We start from the raw sequence: 22,281 nt of genomic DNA on the forward strand, positions 1-22,281 counted from the left end.
TCCACTTCTGGCTGTACCCAGTGTGATGTTCCAGCATCCTCCACTGCAGCCATCCTTTATTTTCATGTAGCCATAGCCCTGGGCATGCTTAGAAGTTAATTTTTGTTCTTGCAGTCCTTGTATATAAAATAATAACATTATTTGCATTAAGTATATGGAATTTTATATTAACTGTAAAGTGATAGCTGGTAGTTACATCATCTCATCAGAAACAGTAGTGTAGCCAGTTAAAACCACTAAATGGACTGTTCAGGGGCACACAGATTGGTCTGTCATCGAAAGACATCCAAAAACAGAGGCTGAGTGGGCTGTTTGCAATACAGCAAGTGACAATTTAGTGAGCATTTAATTAAGGTGGATTTTGTTTGTGGGTTTTTTTTTTTTGAAACTGAAATAGGTGAGTGAAACAGGCATGTTTAATGAAAGAGGAAATACAGGGGTGCTGCAACTTTAAAAAAAAATTCAGATTTTGCTATTTCTTAAATGTTTCCGTGTATAGAATAAAATGTATTTCATTTTACACTTTCCCTTTTCCCTTGAAGTAGTTGTAGTTTAGTGCTTATGTCATCCCTCACTTGAATTAACTTTAGATTTGTTGCTTAGAGTTGGCTTAAAGGACTTTATAATGCCGTGCAACATAATTTTGTCTTAAATTGACATTACAGAATACTCTTGCACAACTAAATTGAAATATGTGTTTTTGAATCTGACAAAATACCTCTTCCAATGCTTGGGTTTTCTTTCCCTCCTTGCAGATTGAAAATGTGATAGCACTGGGATTATTTATAGCCAGAGAATCAAGTTTCAGTGGATTAGAATCCTGAGCATATTACTCTTTACTCTGTTGTCAATATTTATCAGTTTACAAATCTAAACATTGTCAAGGTTTTAAGTGAGTTATTAGAGTCAAATTTTGAAGGAGTAATCTGCCTTCAGTGATGTTTGCAAATATTCTTGAATGCCTTGATCACTGATTTTTCTATGGGAGGTGGGGGCAGTAGCCAGGATTTATATTTTAGAAAGAGGAAACTCTGTGAGATAGAGCATGACAGGAAGAACAGAGAAAGTGATGTAAGCACACTTGTTTAGGTTTGCTGAGTATCTCAGTGCCTGAGCAGTGGCTCAGGCAGTCATAAATCCGAGCTGTTTTGTAAGCAGACCGTGTACTGATTCCTGTAAGAATGCAGGCATTGAGGGAATTTTGCTTGGCTGGCAGACTACAGGGAAGCAAAATGCACATTGGTAACAATTGTTTATAATTCCTAGATTAATCAATCAGTCAGGAATGCAAATGAGTTTTTGAAAGAAGTTAGAGTAAATTATTTTATGCAAAATTTACTTCTTAGTATTTTAGGTGTAATGTGACAGAGGGGAAGTGGACAACCGCAGTTATATCACATCACTGCTATATATTCTTCTCCCTGTTCATTTATTTATAAACTCTAGGGATTCAATTGCTACAGATTTAATGGGGGAAAAAAATTACACCTTTATGTTTATATGTATGTAACTTATATTTAAATATCTTTAAAAGTTTTTATAATCTATGTAAACATGAAAACATTCATGGATGATATTTATAGATTACTTTGACTTCTCCATATCTGTATAAATCACATTAAATGGTGGTCTATTACATAAGCCTTAGTATTTTTAAATAATATTCAAAAATATTTGTGCAAATTTACCATTCAGTAGTGCCATGTGAAATAACTGCCTTTTTCTCAAAAGATGACTGGGAGGTTCAGCCAAGTTAGATTCAGCGTCTGTATTCTCAGAGATTTAAAATTTGTGTGATAGCCTGAAGGCAAATTCACTTTTTTGTACAATTTCTAAAACCTATGTAATAAAGAGTCCTTTGAGCACAACTCTTGACTTCTAGCAGAGTGGAAATTGCATATAAAACGCATGGCCTCTCAATTTTTTTTTTGTTTGTTTAAACCTTCCCCTACTTAGAGTTAATTACTAAAGGCATCTCAGTGTCTCTCCCCTCGACCCTGAGCTCAGTGAAGGCCGTTTTTCTCCCCGTTCTTTCATGCAGGTCAGCACCCAGAATATGAAGATGGGTGGGCTGCCTCGCACAACACCACCCACCCAGAAGCCACCGAGTCCACCAATGTCAGGAAAAGGAACTATTGGGTAAGTGCAGATACTGAGCAGGTGAACAGAAGGGAAAAGAGGGAAAATTCTTTTTCTGTAATGGGAGAGGTTTCATGGTTTTATTTTAACCATTCACAAAGGCCAAGAGCTGTGCATCCTCTGATACTGATCATGTCTTTGTATGTTAGTGTGCCAGAAGACAGAGGGCATCATCAGCCTTTCCCAACAGGAACCCTTTTCTCAGTGCAGAACACTTAGAATTACATACTGTAGAGTAAAATGTCATTAGCTGTGGCTTTTGCAGGTGGTGCTAAACAACTGAAAAATGAGTACATAGCACTGTTCCTTATCTGTGCTGTGCTTGATGAAATCACTTTCCTGCAACGTTTATGAACCTCATTTTGACCTTAGGAGAATGTGTTATAAGTGGGATGAATGCTGTTTGGTGGTGTGTGATTATGTGTGTACATACAGAACATGGTGCTTTATTTTAATGCAAGATAATGGCTTACCTTTAAAACAAGAATGGGATGTGCAACACAGAGTTTACTGATAGGAAGACTGAAGTACCTGAAGAATATCCTTAATTTTTTTCCCCCCCTCATCCTACAAAAACAGGTACTGCAATGTTATAGAAAAAGCCCATTTTTAAAGCTCACATTCCTGGTTGGTATGTAGCTGTCCTTCAGAGAGGGAGGAATCTCTGGTTGTGCGTGCGTTACCCTAACTGGCTTCTGGCGTGTGCTTGTGCCGTGCAGGCGGCACTCCCCGTACCGCACGCTGGAGCCGGTGCGGCCGCCCGTGGTGCCCAACGATTACGTGCCCAGCCCGACGCGCACCATGGCCCCGGCCCAGCAGAGCCCCGTCAGAACGGCCTCGGTCAACCAGCGCAACCGCACCTACAGGTACCAGCCTGGCCTGCTCGGGGGCAGGAGCTGCTCTGCTCAGCAGCACGTCCCCCGGCTCCTCCCTCTGCTGGGAAGCTCCCTCGTGCATCCTATGCGCTGGGAATCTCATCGGCGTGATGAGAATGAGCACTAATAAAAGCAGAATAGGGAATCATGTTAAGATTATTAACTTAATCCCCTGTTCACCTTACTAAGATTGTGAAGTCTTTCAAGGAGGTAGATCATTATGGTGTTTTACTAAACTGTTTAACCAAACTGGGAGAAGACTTTGTACACAACTTGGCTTCTTCATGTTGAAGGGCTGCTTAGATGGTTATGCTTGACATTTTTGAACATTCTTTGATGTTTATAGATTGAATAGCTGAAATTGTAGCATAGTGTTTTGGGGATATTGATAACTTCAAACATAGAATAAAGCTAAATTGCAGTACCAGAGGCTCTGCAGAAGACTATTTTTTTTTTTTTTGCTAGGATAATTAGTTTCATGATGTGATAGATTTAAATACTTTCCTTGAAATCGACTTTTTAAACATAGTAAACACTTAAGGATGGCTAGACAAGTGGACTTAAAAAGATACATAGATTCAGATGTATAGATTTATATCATCCTTGTTTCTTTTCTTTTGTTCCCTGTTACTTCTCTGATTTCCTAAGATGCTCTGTGAGGGATCTTATGTTTCAGCATGGACAGCAGCATATTCATACCCTGGTTGCTTTGGTTTCTTGCAGCAGCAGTGGCAGTAGTGGAGGAAGCCACCCAAGTAGTCGGAGCAGCAGTCGAGAGAACAGTGGAAGTGGAAGTGTAGGTGTTCCCATTGCTGTTCCCACACCATCCCCTCCTAGTGTCTATCCAGGTAAATAGAAACTTCTTGTTCCTCTTTCTGCCTCGTTGTTAACCTTGAGCATTTGCAATTTCCTCAACTCGAAGGGAAGTCCAGAGTTCATTGTTATTGATAATATGAGTTTGAATCAAGTAGTATCATCTTTGAGAGTGTCTGATGTGCTGTAATGTTCCTCTTACGTATTAATTTGTTTATCAGAATTTTTTTGACTGGCTGCCTGCATGTGACAAGGTAGGATACAGCACCTTTTTTAGTGGGCTGAGGGACACTTTTCCCTTGTCCTTTTAAGCAAACGATGTTTTTTTCATTGGCTGTTTATGCAGATACATAGAAGCATGTTTTTAGAAAATTAGATTGAATGAGAGGCAGGCACAGAGTAAATCTTGAGTATATCAATGCAAGCCTAAATTATCAAAAGAGATACTTGCTCAATGTAATAGCCCCAGACTTTCCAGAAGTAGGAAGTGTTATCAGTACTTCTTTTTCCTTTGCTCAGCCTTTTCAGTGAAGAAGAGTCTGTACTTCACTTGCAGTGAAATACCTGCAAAAGCCACAGCTTCTGAAACAAAGAGCTGGAAATTTGTTGGTTTCCTCTTTATATTTTCTAATTTATACAAAAAGCTAAAGACAGCCATGCTAGAAATCGGAGCATAAATAACACAAGGTAAAGACATCTTTCAAAAATAATATTTTTCACTGAAAAGTTTTGGGTTGTGTTCCCTTCAGACCTGGAAAGAAGTGGATTTGCTTGACCCTCATTTACCATCTACACGGGAATGAGCCTTTCTTTAACAGCTCCATTGTTTTCTCATCTTGTGCCTTCTAAAATACTGTGCAGCTAATAAATAGCTAACACTGAATAGTCAGAGGCTTTCTCTAATCCTTGCTAACATATCTCCTTATTAACTCCACCTCTTCCTCCTCTCTTCACGTAGCCCCTGCTGGCTCAGCTGGCACTTCTCCCCTTCCTGCTACCTCTGCTCCTGCCCCCACTCCTCCTGCTCCTCCTGCCCCTTCCTCCGCTGCCCCAGATGCTGCTGCTGCTGCTGCAGGAGCTCAGCCCCTTGCTGATGGCTTCACCTCTCCAACTCCCCCTGCTGTTTCTTCCACACCCTCTGCAGGTGAGTGCTCCAGCTGCTGGCCAGATGAACCCAGATGTGATCATGATCCAAGGCTTTGCAAAGTCACTTCAGCAGCAGTGATTCATAGTTTTTAAAAAAGTTTAATTATAACTAGAAGATATCTGCTAATACCCAACTATAAGGTCATGGTTACAGTAGACAACTCAAGGTGTGCTGATTTTATTATCAGCAGTAATTTAATGTTATAATTTTATTATTTTTACATTTATATAATCCACTAAATCATACTTTTATTTCTGTTTGGATTCTGGGAACCACATAGAATAATTGTTTGGCAGGAACCAGCACTGATAGTTCTGGGTCTTATTAGTCTCTTTCATAAATGCAATTTTAAAAAAGTGCATCTAGCAAAGAATAATTTACGAAACTGGGTTTTTCAATGTTGTCAAATGACAAGCTCCCTTTAATGAGATGATGATTAGGGCAGGATTTTTGTGTCCATTATTAGGTAAAATAAAAATTTTTATTATGCAGACTTATTATTAAAGCAATTTGTTTTCATATGTGGTACTTAGGGTGTATATTGCGACTTCCTTTTTTTCAGTGCTACGCTTTTCATTTTCTCATGTGCAGAAGTTGCAGAGTGTAGCACTTAACCAACCATAGCACTGTCCTGTATCACTTTTTGATGAGGAGATTGCAGTGTAAAGATCTCCTTCAGACAGCCAAATTCACATGTAGCTACCTGCATGCTTTGCTGCTTTATGTTATGGTGGAGGCTGATTACAGGGGAGGGGCTTGGTTTGTGTGTTTATTAGTGGTCATGTCTTAGTAAAAATTGCACCAGGTTCCAGAAGCATTCTTGAAATTGCATGTAGTTTAAAGGACTGTGGCTCATATAAAATAAGAAGATATTTACACTAGAACCCATAACTGTGACCAGAAGTTTCTAAAGTGTGATGAATTTTAGTCTGAGAAGATGATCTTGATGTCTAAACTACTTTCATGAAGATGAGCTGTGGCATATGGGGCCGCAATCACTTTTCCATTTTGATGCACTGTCAGTATCCCAGTTCCTATATTTTTAACAAGTCAAAATCAAGCAAAGATTAATATTTTAATGACTGTAAATTTGCATTCACAATTTCATAAGAGAAATTTCACCTTAGTTACTATTTCTAAGATCTTTTGTTTCCCTGTTTTATTAGTGAGATTGCTTATATGGCTTCTTTGAAATAAAGTATTTCAAGAGACTGGATAGGTCACCACTTATGAAGTTATAGCTTTTGGTCCTTAAAAACCTCTTGGCCCTCTCCCCTTCCTTCTCTCCAATCACCACCAATTTCTGCAAGTACATAAAGTAACAGAGAGAGAGAGACACACATTGAAAAGACACATCAGGAAAAGTGGGGAAAAAGCCTTTATAGAATGGATTCTTTCTTAGGTGTTTCTTATCTGGCAAAAGTGCATTTTTTATATGGTACACCATCATTGGTACAAACCAGAGGGAATGTGGTGTTGTAGTTTATGCATTTGCTCTTACAAGCAAGCAACTTGTATTTTTGTTTACTGACCTAGTAAGAAGTTGTGCAAAGCAAGCAAAACACAATGAAGAACAATGCAGGTTTTTAAAAATTTGTACATTCTTTTGTTCTGTTTCTCTACTTACTTCTGTCCTCAACCACAGTGACCATCCCTTCTTCCCTTGTTTTCTTGCAAACTCTCAAATTTGCTTCTGGGACAAATGTTGGAGGCAGAATAGTTTGTGGGGTGTAATAACGCATATGGGAATAACAAATCCAGCTTGCTCTTATATACAGTATAAAATCCAGAGAATTTTATGTGAGCACAGAAGATACCTTGCTTCATTTATTGTTTTCTGGGATTCACAATTAATGTCTTGAATGCAGAAAGTAATGAAAATGCAGAGCAAGTTTTTGAGGAGTTGTTTTATTTGAGAGCTCTCTTGAAGAGGGTCTTTGACTTCATTTATTCCATCCTTCAAGCAGTTTCTAACATTCATTTCTCCCTAGATGATTCTCTGAATATCATCCAAATGGCACTAAGGTAGTACTGTGTTTTTCAGTTACAGAGGGTTAACAGCTTTGAATCCTGGAAATGGTCTTCAGTTATTTTTTACATGTACATTCCTTAATTGCAGAACTGTAAGGTTTTGGGGAGTTTTTTGCAGGTTCAGAAATAACTAAATTCACAAGTTATTGTAATACGTTATTTAAAATTAACAACCAGATATTATTTTCTTTCATTTTGAGGATTTGTAGCTTAAACACCTTTGTATTTAATATATATAATATATCCCAGTGTCTTTTGTAGGCAGTGCTGAGTGCAGGCACTTGGGACAGTTATGTTTTGCATTGCTCTTGAGACATTTGGTGTCCTGCTAGTCTGGCAGCAGGAATGGCTGACTCCTAGGATGCAGACTGTCTTAAAATAAGAGCCAAAAACCTTCCAAACCTTTGAAACTGAATGCAGGTAGAGAGAAGACGGGCATCATTCTTCTCTTGGTTAATGCATTTCCCTCTCTACCCTAGGTCACCCAGTTCAGTTCTACAGCATGAACAGGCCTGCAGCTCGGCACACGCCCCCCACCATCGGGGGCTCTTTGCCGTACCGGCGGCCACCTTCCATCACATCGCAGACGAGCCTGCAGAACCAGATGAACGGGGGCCCCTTCTACAACCAGAACCCAGGTCAGAACGTTTGGCTGCTCCACTGAACTTGGCTGTGGTGAACACGGTGACCTTCAGCTCTCCGAAATTTTATGTGCTGTCTCCATTGCAGATTTTGCACTTTTAGTATGTTGCTGGTAGCTATGCCAAAGCTGCAGTACAAGTGCACAGTGTTCAACTTCTATTATGGCAAGCATCTTAAAAAAATGCTGGCTTTGTTGCCAAATAATTTATGTTTGATGTCACAGTCCCTATCAGACAAGCTTTAGTCCTTGACTACACCATGTGCCATGGACCTGCTTTGGTATGGGATGGGTATTTGATTTTGCACCAGAATGCTGATTCTTCATTAATCAGACTTGTGTGCTTTTTCCTTCTGGGTAATGTACAGTGCAGGCAGTTGTACTTGTTACACTGGGATAAGCATTAGACACCGTGGAGACACCAGAGGTGTTTGGGTGCAAGGGAGCTGTGTCATCTGCTAAGCCCACAAGTGATGTTACTTTATGGGTGATCTGCCTTACAAAGCAAGAGGAGACCTTACCAGGGAGTGAGTGTCCTGTGTGTCAGCATAACACAGTAGCCTTTTACCTAAGGAGTCCTTCCTGTGCTTCTGATGTGACCAGGAGGGTTTTATACTAGACTAGGGGAGAGTTTCTCTTTTGACAAAGCTATAGAAAGATGCAGGGGACACTGAAAGTTTCTTGTCAGGAAATGCCCTAATACCAGCAAAAATGAATGTTGACTTGCAAATACTACAGGATGTTGGTGTTTTGTGGTGGTGGAATTTGAAGGGGGTGTGTGTGTTGCTTAGTTCCTTTTGAGGTTATTGTTGTTGTTTTTTAGTTGGTTTTTGGTTTGTTTGTTTTTTTAAAATTGACCACTGAACTTGGAATTAGGTCAAATGCTGCAATCTGCATTTAAGGGGTTTGATGAGGTTTGGCTGTTACTGTTTGTGAGCTATCCTTCAGGGTGAGCTGAGCTTGAGATGGAAATGAATGGTCCTGCTGGGCACAGGGAAGTGGAGGAGGTTGTAAGGCTAAATTGTAGCCCAGTTGCCTGAAATAGGTCGTATTTTCTAAGCACATTATGTGCCTATTGAAGACTGAAGGGGGGAATAGGCAAGAAAGAAAGGGTAATAGCAGCAAAAGAAACCTTTCAGGATTACAATTAAGCAATTTTTGCAATAAAAACAATTTTCAGTATATCCAGAGAGTTTTTGATGACTGCTGTACATTTTTTGCTTTAGCAAAGGGATAGTTCCCTGCAAGTTGCCATTGCATTGTTTAGATTATCATTGCATTGCAATAGGTAATATAAGATGCCAAATAGACTTAAAATAAATTGCATAACCACAGTTGTCTGTGTATCCAGAAAGAAGGTAATGATTATGGTGATTAGTCATTTGAACTGTAAATCACAAACAAAATGCTTCAGTTATACTGGCATATCAGAGACAATATAAATAAGCAGTTGTAGTAGCAGACTTTTTTTTATTATATCAGCAGAATACAGAATTTATTAGCTTTGCAGTTACACTAAACCAAGGTTTTTTTGGAGTTCACCTTGAAAGGAGAGGATGCTCAAGCATGCATAATTGATGAAAGCCCTAACAACAGAGGCACTGATGTGTCTGGAAGGAGCAGGTTCAGTAGTGACAGGACAGAGGCCACAATTTTTTCTCAGCATTCCTGAAGAGAGGTAGAAAACAAGAGGAGGAAAGAGAGACCTTACAGGAGGCAGAGGAGGGTGCCAGCTATGGCTTTTTTGTTGTTTGTAGGCTTTTGGCAATAACCCAGTGCTGTTATTCCTATTGCCTAGTCATGTTTGTTTATTCACTTGACAGGAGGATGAAAGGTATTTGCATTTCCTTGTTCTGTTAAAAGCTAATTCAAGATAATACAATTTTTCTGGTTTGTGATGAGACCTTTTTAACAAGTGAAAAGAAAGTATTAAGAAATGCAGACTCTGAATGATCTCAGCATGTCTGTCTCAACGCCACTCTTGTCAGCCAAGCCACCTAACAAGTGTTTTAACATTGCAGCTTTGGATATCATTATCTAAGCAATATAGAGCTCAGCACAGGCTAAAAACTGTGTGGGAGACTGGGTGAGTATTGAGATGGTGGTTGCACCCCACCCCATTTGTACAGTTGAATTCTTACCAGTCTGAAGCAGCCTAGTGGAAGATGCTCTTGACCATTTCTGAATTAATTTACAGCAATTGTGTATTAAATCTATCAGTGGTCAGTATGGAAGGAAGATTGGGGAGAACATTTAAGATGATGTTTATACAGCAGAGGTAAAGTTCTTCTGGTGCATTTAATAAAAAAAATAGTAATAAAATATTTGTTGTATTGCCTCTTAGAGGCCAAAATTATTATATAGCATAGAGAGACAATACTATGATAGCCCCTGCACAGTGCAAAGACTGAAGCACAAACTGAGGGGTTAAGATACTCAAGGAATGATGTCAGCTAGTGTTAGCATCACCATTGTGATTAAACTACACAGCCCAAACTGAACCTGGTAATTTTTTTGTATTTGCTTGGCATGCTTGTCTAGAGTGATTTATTTTTCTCCATGGAAAGCCTTGTTTGTTATTTCTTTCCAAGAAATATATATAGGTCATGAACAAAGTACACTGAAGAGACCTACTCTCCTATGATATGTATGGATTATATGAATCCATTTGATGTTGAATAGAGGAATCATTTTGAAATTAAACACTTCTAGGGTATATAATTGAAAAAGCAGGGACAAGGATGCTGAATTGATGAATATTACTGCTTTTCAGTAAGACTTCGAATTTGAGTTCCCTTTTTCTGCTTTGAAAAAGTACAAAACCAAATCTTTTCACAGCAATCATGGTTACACTTGAAGGAATAAGTACTCTGAGGTCACATCATTTGACTCAAAGAAACTGTAATCAGAAATATGTTTCTGTTTTTTCTCAAGAGATATCAATTAAATGGTGAGATAATGGAACTTACTTTATTTGGAGGTACTTTTGCAACAAAAAGGATGTTAGTCTTTTCATTCATGGTGTATAGTTCTGAAAGAAATGTGAATGTGAGTGACAGAAAAAATTCAAAGCACTTAAGATAGTTGTTACTGGAATGAGCAAACAGAAGAAATTTTGAGACATAAGTTGTAAATACTGTAGAACTCTTTTTTTGCTATGATAATGTGAATTAATTCTGAAAAATGCTACATCATACATGTCAGTTTTCTTACGACCTCTGGAATTAGCCTGAGGTTTATTTAGTTCTGTCTGGTAGCTAAATAAATGTGCTGGTACATGAAGTATAGACTTTTTTCCCCCTTAATCCCTTTGGACATGATTAAATGTTTTTTGTATGCCACTAACAAGAAATTTATTATTTGTGCTTCTCCTAAAGTGTGCTGTCTGAAAAATCATCTTGCAACTTACCTAAAGAATTTTGCTGCGTTATTGAAAGTGATACTAAACTCTCATAAAATGATTTAGCTGATATTTTAACTAGGTAACTGAAACTCACATTCCAGGCCTAAACCACAGTTCAGCGTTAGAGCATTTGCAACTGGCTGAAAGTATCTTCTTAAACAGGGAATTCACATATATTGTACAAAGGCAGCTCTTATTGTACAAAGAGAGTTCTTCTGGTACCAGTGAAAGGGCTGTTGAGAGTTTAGTGCAGGGAAGTCAGGTGGGGAGGAAACCAAGCAGCACATCTGGAATAGGTTCTGTGGTTTGGCAGCAGCACAGTGTGCTCTGTTCTGTCAGTAAGATCAGAAGTGTTGCATCTTTCAGTTCTGCACAGTTCTCAAAAGGCATATTTTTCTGTTTTGTCTGAAATAGCTGCCTCGTTCAATGGGGGGTTTGGCCTACATCTTGGAAAAAAAAGAGGTATATCCATTTTCATTACTAGGGATTCATGGATGCTGTTAGTCACCTCTATAAATATCAACTAGATTTGAAAGAGCTAGGATTATAGGCAGAGAGTCCTCTTGATGTATTTGATAGTTAGGTCTGTTCATGAAGTGCTATATTCTGTAGTAAGAAACTTCATCTTAAGGGAATCTCATAGTCAAGTTAGAAAAATGCTTCAGCATGGATTCTTAATGTTATGAAAAAGAGCTGGGTTGGAAATTTTGAAAATAGAGAAATATCCTTGAAGAAAGGATTAGGAATAGGTTTAAACCTCGTAAGCTATTTTTCTTTAAATGTTAAATGTCAGTCTTGTTATCGCAGCTTCTTGGCAGCCTGCTGCATTGTCTGAGTGGTGATGATGTCTACTTTCCTGTTTGCTGCTTTGTTGTGTTTCTAACTGGATGCCTCTCTCTTTTTAATTTCTGTGGCAGCATCCCTTGCTCCTCCTCCCCCCTCCATCCTACAGGTAACTCCACAGTTACCACTAATGGGATTTGTGGCCAGAGTTCAAGAAAACAGTAAGTTTGCTGCTTCCTTGTGCAATGTTTTATTACTGGATGTGGCTTTTGGATTGAGTTGATGAAAGACTTGTCTGTATATAGCCTGTCTGTATATAAAGAATTCTGCATTCTTTACTGCCTCTGCAAGTTTGTCTGAAATTGTGAAGGGTGGGAAAAAGAAATAATCTTATTGGAGGTACTTGGTTGTTCCTTCTCTGAATTTTCCTGTCTCTAGTGTATTTTTAGCAGTTATAATTATTGGTCCCACTTCCATTGAGGATAGAGGGTATTGAAGCAGCTCCCATGGTTGTAGAGACATTTTCATGGTTGTATTGTTATTTCTTTTCAGTTTCAGATACTCCTCCCCCTCCACCGCCTGTGGATGAGCCAGTGTTTGATGAGTCTCCACCTCCACCCCCACCCCCAGAGGATTACGAGGAGGAAGAAGCAGCTGTGGTGGAGTACAGCGATCCCTATGCTGAGGAGGACCCTCCTTGGGCACCGAGGACATACCTAGAAAAGGGTAGGTTTGGAGCTGGAAGAGACAGTAGGGTTGTATTTTTAACAACTTTGTATGTGCTCCTGCCAACCTGCTTTTGGACATGGAGTCTGCCTAGACTCCTTCATACCAGTGTTTGGTATTACAGCATTTTAGTCAGTAGCAAAAGAGAAAGAAGAGGCCCTGATGTGTGTTTATAGTGTGTCTCATACTAATGCAAGGCAAGGGGAGATGTGTGCATGTGCCTTGAGAAACAAGGCCTTTCTATTTGATGAAATAATCATGTATGAATGATAGTTCTGTTCTGTTTTCCTGTGGGACTTTATGAGCTTGGGAACTAAAATAGTTTATATATGTGCATATACACATAGATCTGTTCCATGGGATAGCAAAATTGTAAAGGAGAATCTTTAAAGATAAGCTGGAGAAAGTCAGGCTTTTAGTCAGAAAATGTTTCCTGCAGACAACAAAAGTATAAAAAGCCAAACATTGTCTATATTGATGTAGAAACCCGTGCAAAAACATATTTTTAAAACTAGATGACCAAAACATCAAAAAGGTTGGTCTGTTTTTAGAAACACTTTTAAAAGTAGTAGAAAATACAACAGCTTTCAGCATATGGAGAACTATTAAATGGTAGTTTTAGGATACCAGAAAAAATAAGATATTGACATAGGTGTGGATTCTGTTGTAGTTACATGAATGTCTCTACTTAGCCCATGTCTTGAGATTTGACTGATTTGCTGAAATTGGGAGAGAAGTGCTTGGCGCTGAATTTTTTGTAGCAAGCTTTGAAGCTCTAAAATTAATGAGAAACCTTATACTAAAAGAGGACTTTAATTCTCAATGAACGTGTATACTTACACTGCTGGGAATTCAAATATTTTATTCAGCAAAATAATTTATACTGTGGCAACTCCTTATGTTCCTATAAATAGTATTCCATGCCACATGATTCAAAGTGAACAAAACAGATGAAAGAAAGTAGCTCTTCCAACACATTTTCCCCCAATAAGCAGAATTCCCAATCCTTAGGATTTGTACTTGTACTTTTGATATGACTGTTCTCCTATTTAAGTTCATTTGAGAGCACTTTTACAAGATTAGGGTAGATGACCTTTGCAATAGAAGCTGGGACACTAAAGAGGGGTCAAATACGAGAGTTGCTGAATATGGGAACGGGATTCGATATGACTCTCAAGCAGTGTGGGAGGTTTAACATTTAACCTTTAGCATTAAGAGCTGAGGATGGAGCCTGCAGCTGAGAATGGAAGTGAATAGCAGATCCATTTGGAACAGATGGAGAAATTGTTAAGTAGGATATAGTTACTGGGGGTGCTGAACATGAGGACACTGCCATGTGACTGTAATAGCAGTAGCCAACCTGTAGTGTTCAGGGATGTGCACTGCAGTTTTCCATTGAGCTCCATGTCTGGACGTGTGGCAGAAAAAGGTAAGAAAATGACCTGGCTCTGCAAATCAGATGAATGGAAATGGGTATCCAGAAGGAAAAATTGCACTTACACCACTTACAGAAACTGTGTGTTGACATATTCCAGTTGGATAATCAGCCTAGCCTGCATTTGTGGTCATTGGATATAAGAGAGTTCAGCCAAGCTCTGTAATTGTTGAAGAATCAAAGATGACTGATTGGAAGAATACCAACCTAAATGAGTAATTCTGCTTTTCATAACTGCATTGAAACACTTTCAGACAGAAACTAAAAGAGGCCCTGGCTTAGGCTGACAGGGCAGGATGCCACCTCCTGAGTCAGTATTGCTGCTTCCTGTCTCATCTGGAGCCTTTCTTGCAATGCTGGCCTGGACTCCTCATAACTCGGGGCATGTGACAAACTCACAGCTTGAACTGGTGGGACTACAGACTGAAGGATTAAACGGCCTTTTAGAGAGAGGACTGTTGCCAGTACACAAAGCAGGAAGCAGTGGTGATGTGAAAACAAAACCAGGCTTCAGGTAAATTTTATGAGGCTTAAAAAGAAGCAAGTTTTCTTCACAATTTTAAGGAAGAGTTTCCTCCTTGTGGTCATGAAATAATGAATCCATTCAATATCCAAAGGAACTAGAGTACACTCAAAAGTTAGAAAGAAAGAAATTAGAAGTTACCATGATCCATGGATTATTATGCTTATTATTACTGTCGTCAAGAGAATGAAGAAAAATAGCATAGTGACTCTAGGAAGAAATTTCAAAACCCTTAGGAATTTTGAAGGATTTAAATTTAATGCATCACATGTTCATACACTTGCTTTTCAAGCTAAAATCATACTTGTTTCTCCATTGGTGTTTTGTTTGCTTAAATTATGTCTAAAACTGTACTTAACAACTGCTGGCACAATTGTACAGCTAACAATGTGCTTTTAAAGTATGTTCTAGTCATATGCTAAAAAAAATTCTTTGCATAGTCTGATTTTCCACTGGGATTGTTCTCTGTATTTTATAATCTCTTCTGGATCCAGGTTTCCCTAGTGTTGGTTTGTGTTGATGCCTTTGCTCCCTCAAAAAGGAAATGACCTCTTCTCTTTTGAAAAGAATGATGAGTTTAGTAGGACTCTTGGACAGTGATTTTATGAACATATGCTGTTAGTTTTTAATCCTTGCTTTCTTTTAGAGTATCTTTCCATCTATCCACAGCACAAGATTTTAGGATCCCTGTCCAACATACTTTTTTTTTTCCCCTTAGTGTCAGCACTGCATGTTTCATTGCCAAGTTCTCAAAGCAGTGATTGATGCTATTTGTTGAAGTATTCAGAGTCTGGCATAACTTTCTCTAATAAACACATGATAGCACTGAGATTGGAAAAATATATCCATCTTATGTCTATTTTCTGACATTTCAGGACTGTTCTAATATTTCCAAGTGCTTTGTCCAATTTCATTGCCTTTCCTAACAACTTTGTGCCATCACTAAAATATTCAGCAGCTGTAAGAAAAATGTCCTGATACAGTTTGTGTACATTTCCACCTTCCTTCTTCTTCATGGCTCCTAAGAGGGATTTGCCCACCTTGGTGCTGTGTGCCCTGGAGTGGCTGCTGGATACCGAGATGCACATGACCTTTAGAGATTTAAATGTGGAATTAGCTAAGGTAGATGGAAGTCTGGGATATCAGCCTTGGCTCACTCTTTCCTGTGCTGAGATCTGGTTTAGCACACGTAGGAATAGTTCTGAGTGGTCATAGCCATGGGGATTCACAATCACCTCGTTGTATCATTCTACACCAAAAGTTTATCAGTTGGACACTTCCTTGGTGGGTCTGGAAATAGTAAGAATAGAAGAGTTAAAGGAGTCCTGGCTCATGTGTTTCAAAGCGTAAGATTGTACAAAAGTGGGTGGAAGAAACTGTTTCTCTCAGTAGGTTATTCTGCACACACACAGGTGAGGCAGTGCCTGCCATGAGGGAGGATTGCATCTTCCTCCTCCTCCTCTACCTCTCCTAACACTCACATTCTGTTCTTTCCTAGTGGTGGCAATCTATGACTACACCAAGGACAAGGAAGATGAGCTCTCATTTCAGGAAGGTGCCATCATTTACGTCATCAAGAAAAATGATGATGGCTGGTATGAAGGGGTCATGAATGGAGTGACAGGGCTGTTCCCGGGGAACTATGTGGAGTCGATCATGCATTACTCAGAGTGAAGACCAGAGGACAGAACACTGCATCTCCTGCTGCAGGAACTGTCAGGGCTTCCCAGATCTCCACCAGCCTCTGGGGCCCCATCCAGTATAACTGAATGAAGGATAATTGTAACAACCACTCTTTAGGATTTGGTTTGGTTTTTTTTCTTTTCCCCCTCATGATAAGACAATAGTGATTTGAATTGTTTGAACAAATGGCTCTTCAGCTGCCAGCAGAGGCTATCCTGAGCTATCTGACTTCGAATTAAGCTGACCCATTCAGATGTAACAAACTTGTTGATTAGCTCATACTTCACTCAAATTCTGACTTCTGACAGGCCTTGGAATCTGTCTCAGGAGTCATGTGTGCCCTCATGGTACTACCATTGGAAGCAGTGCCTGGCACTGGGGATGCCCTGGATGCTTGTGGTGAAGGTTACTGGCCAGTGGACATCCCTCCTGTTTCTACACTACACTCCTGTGCAGCTGGAAGAACAGTCATGTGCTAGTAAACACTGGGATCTCTACACAGAAACGTTCCTGTAACTGACTTCCAGATAGCTGGATGCTTCTTTAGCATAAACACTTCTGCAGCTGCTCTGCACACGTAGTCTGACACAGGGCACACAGAGCCGGCTTTCATTCACTCACCTTTCAGTTTAGACAATTCAGATGGCTGCAGCCCAGAGGATCCCCACCCCCATTTCTCATCTTCTGAATGCCACATATTTGTTTTGTGTTCTGCACTGATGTAACTGTGCTCCTCTCCACAGCGAGCTCCTTGCCACGGTTGCTGCTGGTTCAAACAGAACTCACAGATGCAATTGATGGTGAAAGCGAAACAAAGTTTACAGGTCCTCTTTGGGGTCTGAGGATTAGCTCTAGGGGGTGTGACCTAAGGTTCAAATCTATTCATGCCTGCTTGCACTTGCAGCTTGCACTTGAGAAACTTGCCCCCAACTTTAGTTTTATGCACAATATAATCTTAAAAATCCAATCAGGTATTGTAAATTGGCTATTTTGTACTTGAAGACTAGATTTGCATATGTACTGTGAGAGCCCTGTGCAGAGGCAGGACAAACGGCAATTGTCGTCTTCATGTCTGTTGCCAAAATCTCTTCACTGGAAGCAAAAAGGGCTGTAGTGTGTACTGGTTTCCCATGGAAATCCAAGCAGTAACTAGTAGTAGTCTTAGCTCTTCCCCTAGCTCTCTCCATTGTTTATTATAATAGGTATTTTGAACTGTACTGGTGGCTTGGGGTGGAATAATACCAAGTGAAGGCTCTGTAGCCCCTTGTGAAAGATACTTGACTTTCTAATCTAGTCTCAGTCAACAGTTCTGCTCAGTGATTGTACACAGCAGATCACTCTTAAGTCATGGTTGTACTCATCTGCCCTTAGGAATATCTAAATGTTACATTTGGGTAAATGTCATGCATTAACTAATTAAATTTCCTGTTAAGTCTCATTACCCTGCAAATTGAGAGCCTCCTGGGCAAGGGCATCTTTAGACTGTCACCTGGCCAGGTTCTAGCTAGTACGAAGAGTAGCTTGTCCAAGGTGAGCCAATGCTGCAGAGGCTGGTGTTAAAACAGAGCGGTGCACAGGAGAGCAGGGCTGGATGTGTGATGACACTGGCACCAGTACCAGTAACTGACCCAGCCCCTTGCTTGGTAGTTAGTGCACTATCAGCATGGAGGTGCAAGTTTGGTGCCAGCCTGGGCAGGGTGGTACCATAGGTGCTCAGAGGGCAAGAGGAATAAATAGGTGTGTTTGTAGGCCATGGAAGACTGTGATCACCTGCTGTGAGCTTGTGGAACTCCTGTGACAGTGCACAAGAAACCGGCTTGGTTAAAGTCTGCAGGAAGGACAACTTTGAAGAAACTCCTGTGCAGATAGAAGTTGCTTTCTCCCTTGCTAATCTGCATGCTGTCTTCTTTCTGGAAGCTGACAGCATTGTTTGGGATGAGTGCCAGAAGAGATACCCTTTAAGCCTTTTACTCTCTGAAAAGTTTTCTTGCAGCAAGACTAAGAGAAACAGCTATGTTAGTTCCCTCAGCCCATCATTTCGTGGAAGTAAGTCCAGAAGCACTGGTTGTGCAGTCACTGAAATAACTGTTTCTAGTGTCATTGGGCAGGTCTAAGCTTTTGGCATAGGGAGGTGGTGCTTCTAAAGCAAAGGTGATTGAATGGCAGCACTCACAAGCCTTTGGTGCAGTTTACAGGGCAGCTGTGTTTTCCAGGAGTATCAGAGCTTTCCTGGCTTCTCTTGACTTGGATTTGTTTGTGGCAAAATCTGAGCCCACAATACTTAAATGCATCGTTAGAGCAGCTTAATGAGTTCTTAAGTGAGAGCTGAACCTCTGCCTGTGCACCCAATCTGCAGCTGGCAGGTCACACTTCACTGAAAAATGTCTTAACCCAGTCTGAGCAAGAGCTTGTGCTTGAACCCTTCTGGTAGGTGGGTGGGGTAGTGTGTACTGCTATTGTATGTGATACTTAATCTTCAGTCAGCTGGTTTTTCATCTGGCAAGCTTTCTTCTGTCATGTGAGAGCAGAGCAGTGTGAGATGAACATGTGCAGGGCCTAGCACAGAAGATGAGGCTGCAAGCGCCTTAGTGATTCCACTTTCAGGACACCTGTGTGACAGCTCCTGAAGAACTGGCTTTGGTGTGATGGGCCAGGGGTTAGTTTGGTCCCTGCTGATTGTTTATCCTGCAAGAACTGCTGTGGATGGAATTTCTGGGTCACCTCCTGCTGGTTTTACGCTTTATTATGCAGTACTAATGTAAAGAAATTTGTTGAGTTTTTTGCATATTTTTATTTTGTACAGATTTTAATTCTGTTGCTTGTTTGGGGATGATGTGATGTAATGGTCATAGACCAGGCCAAGGTGAACAGGCTTTGTATATTAATGTTACATAGATTGCATGCTAGTAAAGTCAGTGAGGGTTGTGTTTCCAGTTTTGTCCCTTGTACTTCTCCTTGTCCAAAACTTCTCTTCCCCACCCCTTTTTAATTTACAGATTTACTTTAAAAGGGGGTGGCAAATGGCGGGGGGGGGGGGGGGGAGAAACACCTCAGTATTTTAAGTAAGGTGCACAACATCTCTTCAGTGCTGAGTTTTGCTGCCACAGCTCATGGTGTTCTGCATCACAGGCTGTTGAAGCAGGAGTGTGTACACATGAGAGGTGGGGAAGGAGACACTCCAGCATAGCCCAAAGAGTGCTGAATGGCCAAAATGTATATGTTTCTCCCTTTGTGAGAACTGCCTTAGCCCAGCCAGCTGTTTTCATTGTGCACAGAAATTGTTCAGCATCCTCTAGCGGTGTATTTTGCCTTTGTATGCTGTATATCAAAGGTTTCTTCCTTCCTCTTGGCGCCAGGGACAAAGCTATTAACTACAGCTGCCTCTCTGTCATGTGCCTGCATGAGAGGAGGTCTGACTGCCTGTCCACATCGAGTGCTGAAGCAGGTTCATTTTGGTGCCTTCATTCCAGCTGAAGAGAGAGAGCTGAGGTTGCGTTGCATGTGTCTGACCCATTCTTTCCCCTCCTTTTCTCCTTCCCCCCAGCTATTGCAGCAGAGGGCTGAGAGGGGCAGGAGAGGCATCCAGCAAATTCCATGCCCGAGGGTCCTGAGGGTGTGTCCATGTGCAGTGGCCGGAATAGGCACCAGAGAGCTGAAGCAATGCTGGATCACTTGATGGTCTGACTGGTTAGATGCAGACACACACTGAGGCACTGAAGAGCCACGGCTCTCACTGCAGGACAAGAAGTGTGGCTTGGCCCTGAGGTGGGATGACAGCTTGGTGCGTGTTACCAGGAGATAGTTGAGGTGGATGTCATAAGTGTGTCTGGAGATGTCTGCTGGTGTGAAACCACAGGTCCTGTGGTGTGTGGCTGGGTGGCTTACCCATGGGTGCCAGAAAGGCTTAGACCCGGCTAGTTCTTGCTAGAGCAGTTTGTTCTCCTTTCACAGCTGCTGGGCATTTTTTTTTCTTGCTGCTGCTGAGGGTTCTTGGTGACAGCCAAAGTTGACAGTGGCAGTAACGCAGCTTCTGAAAAGTGCCACTTTTACCTGGGGCATTTCAGGTGATCATGAAAAGAAAGCAAGGAAGCAGCAGGAGTGAGGAGCCTTTTCCAGCAGAGGGTGTGTGAGCTGCCTGCCTGCTGTGGATGTGCACATTGTTGACTAGAGGTGGACGAGGACTGTGCACTGATACTGTTGCGCTTCTGTGGTGTCTCACACCTGTGCTTGATGGTGACTTAATACTGTCCTCTTCCCAGCAACTTCCACCACATCCTAGCAGATGCTGTGGATGCACCTCTCTGCTGGAAACGAGCCTGCTTTTTTATTAGTTATGTCTGTGGGCTCCAGGCATATAGAGCAAAATTTCCACGTTTTCTTTTCCGGAAAGGATGGAATTTTATGTGGTTTAGTAAACTGGGAGCATGTACAGAGCTCTCCTCCCAGAGGTGTAATAGGACATTTTGTAAAACAGGTGACACCTGTATTCTCTGCAGGCCCTTTTTGGAAGCTGCTTAGAGGATGCTGTTGAACAGACTGTGGTGCTGTGGCTTTACTAGGAGCAGTAGTTGCATTCTGAGTATCAAGAGTCACTGGTGAAGGCACTGCAGCATTTCAGGCAGCATTACAAACCCCATGCAGAGACTTCAGTACCTGTGTTGGCAACCGTGGCAGTAGAAAAGGTACAGCACTGTTGCATTCTCTAAGGCAAGTTATTTACAACACTAACCTCTAGGGAAGGTGGTGGTGGAAACCGAGTACCAGCAGGATCCTGGGCTACAGCTTCTGGGGTGCCAGTTACAAGAATTTACTGTGCTTACAGGTGTATTCACCTTCCCCAGCTTCTGGCATCTCCCAGTATTTGGCACGGCTGCATTTTGTGGATAAAATGGTTATTACACAGAGGTCAGAACAGTACAAGAAGGGAACAATGTGTGGTTTGTTTTGGGGATTTCCCCCCACAGTAGCTGAAGTCAATGTGTAGTGACAGCCCTATTTACCTACTTCTGACGTTAAAACTGAAAGCATAGTGGGACCCCCACCTCACGTATGCAGGGACATGCTGAAAGCTTGATACAGCCACAGTTTGACAACTGCTGTTAAAAAGAATAATTCACAGATCATGGTGTTCTGCTGCTTTCATTCGAAAAAAACCCACCCATGTGTTTTGTGTAATCTCCAGCCAATAGAGGAAGAGGTTTGGGTCTTTATTTGGTAACTCTAAATGTACTAACTTTATTAGCACCTGTGCTTAGTACAAGACAGTGATGGCAGCTGTCCAGAGGTAAGCCTACACCCAGGACCCTGCTGACCACTGACATGGGGACCCTGCTGAAATGGGTGCAGTATATTTATTTCAGTTTCTCTTTTCCCCTCCGAAGAATCCAACCACTACTGACTAATAGGAAGAGCTATGTACAAATTTGCTTCCATTACAGCGCCTCAGTAAGTGCTGACATGTCCAAGATTTTTTTGTAAAGAACAAGTGCTTCTTTTCACATTTGAAAAAGTGTCTTTTGCAACTTGCATGGACAAGTAGTTTCTATGAATTCTTTGGAGGTGTCAGTGTCTAACATGGATTTTGTCCATACACTTTTTTCTGAAAGCAGATACCCCCTCTCTGGTTTGTAGTTGGAGCAGCACACTCTGCTTTTGCTTTTGGCACTGCTGAATGTGGTGGATGGATGCAGAGCCCACTGTAAATGACCAAGCCCACAGGACTCTGGGGACCTGTATGCTGCCAGTAACGTTTTAGTGTGTGTGCCATTTGAACCACCTTCCAGTGAGTGCAAAACCCTATTTTTAAATTTTTTTAATTGTACTTGGAATTAATTGTTGCTGTGTACTAAACCCTCTTGTTATGAGCCCTAAATAAAAAGAACAAAGCACACCTCATGTGTTCTGTGAGCATGTTACAGCTGTGTCCCATTTCTTGTCTTTGACTACAGACTTCAACGCACTTAGGGTGAGGGATCGTGGCTGGTGCGTGCAGGAGCCGTGGCCCTGAGGCTCTCTGAGCACAGCACTTCACACAGCAAAGGCACAAACCTTGGCCTCTGGCCTGCTGCCTTCAGCAGCCTCTT

General features: G+C 41.1%; 1 protein-coding gene across 16 annotated transcripts in view; it reads left to right on the plus strand.

Annotated features, from left to right (window-relative positions):
• The window catches only part of ABI2 (abl interactor 2), a 64,914-nt gene extending 42,826 nt beyond the window's left edge, over window positions 1–22,088 (plus strand). For 4 of the 16 annotated variants that reach the window (XM_021531345.3, XM_021531347.2, XM_031505392.2 and 1 more), the window contains 8 exons: window positions 2,042–2,139; window positions 2,859–3,005; window positions 3,738–3,862; window positions 4,786–4,971; window positions 7,485–7,643; window positions 11,966–12,052; window positions 12,384–12,557; window positions 16,014–22,088. In XM_021531345.3, the coding sequence (XP_021387020.1) occupies window positions 2,042–2,139; window positions 2,859–3,005; window positions 3,738–3,862; window positions 4,786–4,971; window positions 7,485–7,643; window positions 11,966–12,052; window positions 12,384–12,557; window positions 16,014–16,189 (1,152 nt within the window). In that variant the 3' untranslated portion in view covers window positions 16,190–22,088. The remainder of the gene's footprint in view (window positions 1–2,041; window positions 2,140–2,858; window positions 3,006–3,737; window positions 3,863–4,785; window positions 4,972–7,484; window positions 7,644–11,965; window positions 12,053–12,383; window positions 12,558–16,013) is intronic. The other 12 variants (XM_021531348.2, XM_021531349.2, XM_021531350.3 and 9 more) reach the window with 7 other exon arrangements.
• Window positions 22,089–22,281: the final 193 nt, after the last annotated feature.

Source organism: Lonchura striata, chromosome 8 (assembly GCF_046129695.1).
Source record: "Lonchura striata isolate bLonStr1 chromosome 8, bLonStr1.mat, whole genome shotgun sequence".
Taxonomy (NCBI): Eukaryota; Metazoa; Chordata; class Aves; order Passeriformes; family Estrildidae; genus Lonchura; species Lonchura striata.